General features: G+C 39.0%; 1 protein-coding gene across 1 annotated transcript; it reads left to right on the top strand.

Moving 5' to 3' along the window:
- Positions 1–3,121: 3,121 nt before the first annotated feature.
- LOC131351553 (extracellular calcium-sensing receptor-like) lies at positions 3,122–6,036 on the top strand. Its single transcript, XM_058386972.1, has 5 exons — positions 3,122–3,406; positions 3,575–4,390; positions 4,466–4,693; positions 4,897–5,020; positions 5,129–6,036. Exons 1-5 carry the CDS (start codon positions 3,149–3,151, stop codon positions 6,034–6,036), a joined length of 2,334 nt encoding a protein of 777 aa, XP_058242955.1. The 5' UTR covers positions 3,122–3,148.
- The last annotated feature ends 1,720 nt before the right edge of the window (positions 6,037–7,756 follow it).

Consider the following 7,756-nt stretch of genomic DNA (forward strand, 5'->3'; position numbering starts at 1 on the left):
TTGTGCTTAGTACAACAATTATGATGACATAACCATTGTACAATTTCACATATTCTGAGAACGTTTTTTCTTAAAAAATATAATTTTCTTTAAATTATGTTTTCATAATGTGTGCAAAAGAATAGATCATACATCACACTATACACATTTGTAAGTGCACTGTCAAAGGCCTGTCATCAATAAAAGTAACTGTTCAACTCATTTGGTGTAACATTACTATAGGGAAAACAGGCAGAATGTAATGTATCTCAGGTTATGTATGTTACCCGTTTCCCTGAGAAAGACAACACAGTCCCTTGCTCATGCCTTGAAACAATGGGAACGCCTCCATGAAACTTGTATCTGAAGCATGTGTGAACACATGACAAATCTATTGGCTGACCTGGGGTCAGGTGACATAGCAGCATGTGTCAGCAAGACTATAAAAGGGCATCTATATAATGAATCCCCAGATTCAAATTGTCTGAAGGAAGACATCAGGCATGCCTGAAGTGTGGCAAGTGACACAGCTTCTTATTTCTGAGTTAAGATTAGATACGTAACCTGAGACGTTCCCTTTTGATGTGTTTTGACTTGTGACATTAGCACAGACAATTGCTGAGTGCAGACTAGATCCAATCACCCCATACAGGTCCTGGAATCCTGGGGTTGAGTTCATGTCCAAGCTGTAGAATCTGATGAATGTGTGTGGATACTGCCAGCCTGATGCACCACTAAAATCATGTAGGGGCTTGACCCTGACTAGAGCACTGGAAGATGCTACACCTTTTAGCTAAGTGGGCCCTGTCAACTAGAGGCAAGGCCATTCTGCGTGCCTCAAGTTTGGATTCACAATGTAGAAGTGTACTCAGACCCACCCTGAAGGTGTCTGCCCTTGGGGACCTGTGCTCGGAGTGTCAGGTCTTCCTTTTAGCCCGCAGGGAGATAACAGTCCTCCAATTGCTCCTTCCATTTTGTGGTTGACTTTGTATGTGCTTCCCAGCCCCCCCAATCTTCTAGAGTGGGGAGTAATAGTTACATTGTCATTCTGCTCTATTGGAGCTATTCTATGGGTGGGATCAACTGTGCAGTAATAAGTTCACAGGATAAGAAAGGATTTAGTTTCTTACACACTGTCAACTGGTACTTAGCCTCCTAGTACCTGTTGACAACATTACTGACTCCAACTGAACAGACCCTGAGGCAAAATCAAGGCTGTCAGGAGGAAGGCATTGTCCTTCTCTTTAATGCCCTTTACACTAAGCCACAGGTGCCTATCCTCTTCATGGCTGCCAAAGAACGGACAATGGTGCAGGCTGAATGCTTGGTGGCATGGAGGGCTAAGTAGGTGGCTTGGTACAGTTCCACCACCACTACTCACATGATATCCATGATAGTATGAACATATACAGTAATATGCACAAAATTATTTTAGAAATTTAATATTAAACATACGCAATAAAAATGATTTTCAGGTGCCATTCTCTGAGTGTAGTCACAGTTGCCCCTGTGTTTCAGGTAGGCTGTACAGAAAGGATGACCATCTACTACTACTTTGGCAGTATACCATATGCAGAGGGAGAAATCAGTAATATAGCAGGTATAGTGAATAGTGGTTTGTGGTCCTGTATGCTGCAACACACAGTGTTTGTGATCACCCTTGTCCTCTGTATCTCCTGTGTTCTGGGGAAAACAGTAGTGGTGTTAATGGCCTTCAGGGCAACAAATCCAGGAAGTAACAATGTGAAATTTCGGCCACTACAGCTGAAACTCAGTGTACTTGCCTTCAATCTTGTACAGGTAATTTATTTGTACAGTGTGATTAATATCCCCTCCTTTTCCGTACAATAATATGAGCTACTACAAGGAAAAGATCATATTAGAATGTCATGTAGGTTCAGCCTGTAATAGCCTGTAATAATGTAACACACAATCAAATTATTACTTCTTAGTAATTTTATCTTTATTTCTTTTCACGGTACTGTCTTTAGAACAATTCCCAGACCATACTACAGAACACTCAGCACCTGTTCAGAACATCAAGAACTTTTGCACAATGTGAATAGTGACTATAAGAAAGTATTATGATTAACAAATAAATAGCATCTACGAATTCAATGTCACTGCAGAATGAAGAGCATTGGAAGACCTTTGTCATGATACATCACATGCAAAAACAGGGGATGCTCCCAAGCACTCTAAAGGTGGTAATAAAAAGATATAGACTGCCCGTTTCTAACATGAAAGAGTTACAGGAAGAGGGTTACAGGACTGCAGAGTCAGTGTGATTTTTTCTTACGGCAGTGGTGTGTGATCTAGGCACTTTAAGCTCAGGCCCTACCATGGAATGAGAGGAGCCTTTAAAATGACTTGGATACCTTCATACATGAACTTAGATACATTCTAAAAAGCTCACTATCAAGATAATATACAGTATAAACTCGATGAGAAACCATGTTAAATGTAGCCAATACACTGTGAGTTTCCATATACACATGTATATTAATTGTTATTTTTTAAATTAATTTCTAATGGTTGTGGTTGTGGTTATGCACAATTTTCATTTACACCTCTATAAATAAACTCTGCCCATCAATTCATTACAAAAATAGAACAGAAATAACCAGAATATCACAGTGGCATTTTAGCAGGTATTATGGAAAATGTGAATTAATGAGGTAGTACATATGCATAAGTAAACACCACACCTTCGGATCTAGGTATTGTGGGAGATAAAAGGATTAAATAAAAGCCTAGAGGTCTAGGAGATTTTGGAGGGACGAGAATGAGTTTCTTGCACACATGGCTTCTATTCACTTTGGTGAGAGCAGCTGATCCTCCCTGCAGCATCCAAGGACTGCCCAATCTGCCTCAACTCAGTAAAGATGGGGATATACTGATTGGTGGGATCTTTAACTTCCATAGCAAATGGGAGCAGCCAGCACGAATATTTACATCAGGGCCTAAGAAAGGAGAATGCATTCGCTCAAGGTGAGGGGGCATTAAGAAAAGGCATTAGAATAATTTCAATATTAATTAGGTTATGTTAAAAACATATTCCAAAATTATTCTCATCATGAATTTTACAAAACCTGAAATTCTGAATTTTATTGATTTACATGACTTTTTCTACAGCTTGACCCTCACAGCATATCAAAGCGCACAAACAATGATATTTACAATTGAAGAAATCAACAATAGAACTGATATTCTTCCTGGCATCAATTTGGGTTATAAAATCTATGATACATGTGGAACAGCTGAATTGGCCACAAGAGCTGCCTTGTCCTTGGTCAATGGGCATAGAGAAAATACATCTTCAGAGAATTGCTCCAAACCTGACACTGTTCAAGCAATTATAGGACATTCTGCATCTACACCCACTATTGCCATCTCTACTACAGTGGGACCTTTGCAAATTCCTGTGGTAAATCCTATATCTATTTTCAAATTATAAACATGCATTCAACTGAAATTACAATTGTATTGTATGTTATGTAGGAAATTTGTATTGATTTTCATAAAATGAAAAGAAAAGACAATATCAAGCGGTATTATCTAGAGTTTATATTTAAACCAAATACATTTATTACAGATTAGTCACATTGCATCATGTGCATGCCTAAGTGACAAAAAAAAACACCCATCGTTCTTCAGAACTGTTCCCAGTGATTACTACCAGAGCAAAGCTTTGGCACAGCTTATCAAATATTTTGGATGGACCTGGGTAGGAGCCCTATGCAGTGATAATGATTATGGGAATAATGGCCTAAGTGCTTTTATCAGTGCTGCAAAAGAAGAGGGAATCTGTGTTGAGTATTCCAAAGCATTTATTAAGACAGACTCCAGAGAAAAAATTCTCAACATAGTTGAAATGATCAAAGCTTCAACCTCCAAAGTGATTGTTGCTTTTGTTGCATACTCTGACTTTGCTTTTCTTCTGAGGGAAATGGTCTTGCAGAACATGACTGGGTTTCAGTGGATTGGAAGTGAGTCCTGGATCACCGATTTGAACACTGCCAATGCTGAATGGCATCATATTCTGAAAGGGTCTGTGGGTTTTTCTATTCCAAATGTTAAAATCAATGGCCTTGGGTCATTTTTGACTAAGCTTAATCCAGTTTCTGATGAAACTATTTATGAAGAGGTATGGGAGACCATATGGCAATGCAAATTTCTGCCACAAGAAAACACTGAGATGAAACAACTGTGCAACAGCAATGCGATACTTGCTCAAGTTCAAAGCATCGTTACAGATGTTACTGACCTACGAGTTGCAAATAATGTTTACAAAGCTGTGTATGCTGTGGCTTATGCCATACATAACAGTAATGGCTGTTCAGAGAAGGACAATGGACAAGGAAGTACTACTGCATGTAGAAAACAAGCAGATTACCAGCCACCCTGGAAGGTAAGTGTATCAAAATAGACTCCTAAAAATATGTACTTGCACACATAACTAAATAGTATATAATGCTTCCTTTAGATAATGAATGAGTTGAAGAAAATCCGTTTCACCACTGCAACAGGAGAGGATGTATTCTTTGATGAGAATGGAGACCCAGCAGCACGGTATGATGTGATGAACTGGCAGCAAGGTAAAGATGGTAAAACAATATTTGTTAAAGTGGGCTTCTATGATGCCTCTCTGCAATCACACCTTCAGCTGTCAATTAACAACAACAGTATAGTCTGGGCCCACAATAAACCACAGGTAAACAACAATATCGACACCAACAGAATATGTTCATATAGATGTTGTATTGTACATTCAATTATACAGCTCATTATTATGTTGGCTTGAAACAGCCAACATACTATTTTGCTTAATAAACTTATTATTATTACTGAAATGCAATAAACAATTGTTTTCAGAAAACACTTTATAATTATATGCAAATATGTAATGGTTTGCAGGTGCCTGTCTCTGTGTGTAGTCCGAGTTGTCCCCCAGGCACCAGGAAGGCTGTGCAGAAAGGAAGGCCAATCTGCTGCTTTGACTGTATACCATGTGCAGAGGGAGAAATCAGCAACACAACAGGTATCATCAATATCATCAATAGTGTTTTTAATGACTAATAACTTTTACACACAGGAACAGAAAATTCAATGCAGATGCACATCAAATTATCCATCTCCTTGTCTTTAGATTCTATATCTTGCATCAAGTGCCCCCCTGAACTGTGGTCTAATATCAAGAAAGATACCTGTGTCTTAAAGCTGGTGGAATTCCTGTCATATGAGGAAATAATGGGAATCATTCTGGTATCATTTTCTTTATTAGGAACTTTTTTCACCATGTGCATTGCTGTAACTTTCTTTAAACACAAAGACACACCAATTGTTAGAGCAAATAATTCTGAACTGAGCTTTCTGCTTCTCTTCTCTCTGACTCTGTGTTTCCTCTGTTCACTTACTTTTATTGGACGGCCCTCTGAGTGGTCCTGTATGCTGTGTCACACAGCATTTGGGATCACCTTTGTCCTCTGTATCTCTTGTGTTCTGGGGAAAACAGTAGTTGTGCTAATGGCCTTCAGGGCTACACTTCCAGGCAGTAATGTAATGAAATGGTTTGGGCCTCCACAGCAGAGACTCAGTGTACTTGCCTTCACTCTTGTACAGGTTATTATTTGTACAGTGTGGTTAACAATATCCCCTCCTTTTCCCTACAAAAATATGAAATATTACAAGGAAAAGATTATATTAGAATGTCATGTAGGCTCAGTTATAGGTTTCTGGGCTGTTCTTGGATATATAGGATTCCTCGCGCTTTTGTGTTTTATCTTGGCTTTTCTGGCCCGGAAGTTGCCTGACAATTTCAATGAAGCCAAATTCATCACATTCAGCATGCTTATATTCTGTGCAGTTTGGATCACATTTATTCCAGCTTATGTCAGCTCTCCTGGAAAATTCACTGTAGCTGTAGAGATATTTGCTATTTTAGCATCAAGCTTTGGTGTACTCTTTTGCATATTTGTTCCAAAGTGTTATATAATCATACTGAAACCAGAAAAAAATACAAAGAAGCAAATGATGGCTAAAGCAACTCTGAAATGAATTTAGCCATCCAGGTCTTCACCAATACTAAGATCTCTATAATTAAGTAATCTACTTAACAAACATGTACTAACTTAAATGAAAAAGTAAAATAAATTTCAAAAGTTAATAAACTGGTAGATAAACTGTTAAATTTATCTGACTTTGCAGTATCAGTTGAATATGGTTAGTGCTTTCTGCAACAAGTATGTAGACTTAACTAACATATGATTTCACATATATTTTGTTTCACTCAAATATATATATTTTTAAATGATGTTTTAGTAATGTGTGCTATAGAGTGGATTTTACATCACACTATACAAATTTGTAAGTGCACTGTCAAAGGCCTGTCATCAATAAATGTAACTGTTAAACCCTTTGGTGTAACATTACTATATGGAAAACAGGTAGAATGTTTTTCAGATTATGTATGTAACCTGGTTTTCTGAGAAAGTCAATAAGATGCTTCCTCATACTATGAAGCAATGGGAATGCCTCTGTAAGACTCGTGTCTAGAGTATACATGAACACATGGCAAATCTATTGGCTGACCTGGGGTCAGGTAACATAGCAGCATGCGTCAGCAAGACTATAAATGGGGATCTATGAAATATATCCCAGGATTCTAATTTTCTGATGTAAGACATCAGGTATGCCTGATGTGTAGCAAGTGATGCAATATACATAATCTGAGATGTTCTCTTTTGATGGACAATTGCTGAGTGCTCCCAAGACCCTGTCAACCCAGACGGACCTGGGATCCTAGGATTGAGTTCATGTCCAAGCTCTAGAACCTGATGAATGTATTTAGAGAGGACCAGCCTGCTGCACCACAAAAATTCAAGGGCATATTCCTGGCTGGAGCACTAGAATATGCCGCACCCTTATTGAAGTTAGCCCTGTCACCTAGAGGCAAGTACATTCTGCATGCTTCAAGATCAGTTACATAATGTAGCAGTGTACTCAGACCTACCCTGAGAGGGTTTGTCCTTGGGAACCTGAGCTTGGACTGTTGCTTTTTTTTAGGCCTTGTGAAGATGATTGTAGAATCCCATAGATCAAGGGCTCAGCAAGGATTCAGTTTCATAAACACTGTCAACTGGTACTTAGCCTCCTGGTACCTGTTGACAACAGTACTGACAGTGTCACTAAACAGGCCCTGAGGCAAAATAGGGGCAGTCAGAAGGAAGGCTTTGTCCTTTTCTTTAATTCCCATCAGACTGAGCCACAGATGCACAAAAGTACACAATGAAAATTTTTTACAGATGTCAGTCTCTATGTGTATTCACAGTTACCCTCCAGGGTTCAGGAAGGCTGTACAGAAAGGAAAGCCAATCTGCTGTTTTGACTGTATACCATGTGCAGCGGGGGAAATCTACACTACGTTCCGTATGCAACCCATTTTTCTTAGAAGGGGACAAGATGCTGCATCATGGCTGACGCTCTGAGGAAGTTTTGTCTGAAGCTCTGTGTGAACACATACACAACAATTTATTGGTTCAGACAGAAAGAACATCTATGTCACATTACTCCAGCTTCTACTTGTGTGAAGGTAGCACGAGTGGATGCCTAGGGTTTGGCAGTGACATAATGTCTTGTTCTCATCTTAGGAAACCGGGTTACATACATATCCTGGTGTAGTTCCCTTTTGAGGAAACTTAATACTGCATCATGGATCATGCATGGATCATGCAGCCACATGCCGGTCAATATCTGTCTCAAAGGCACACATTTCTTG

This window comes from Hemibagrus wyckioides, linkage group LG04 (assembly GCF_019097595.1).
Source record: "Hemibagrus wyckioides isolate EC202008001 linkage group LG04, SWU_Hwy_1.0, whole genome shotgun sequence".
NCBI classification, from domain to species: domain Eukaryota; kingdom Metazoa; phylum Chordata; class Actinopteri; order Siluriformes; family Bagridae; genus Hemibagrus; species Hemibagrus wyckioides.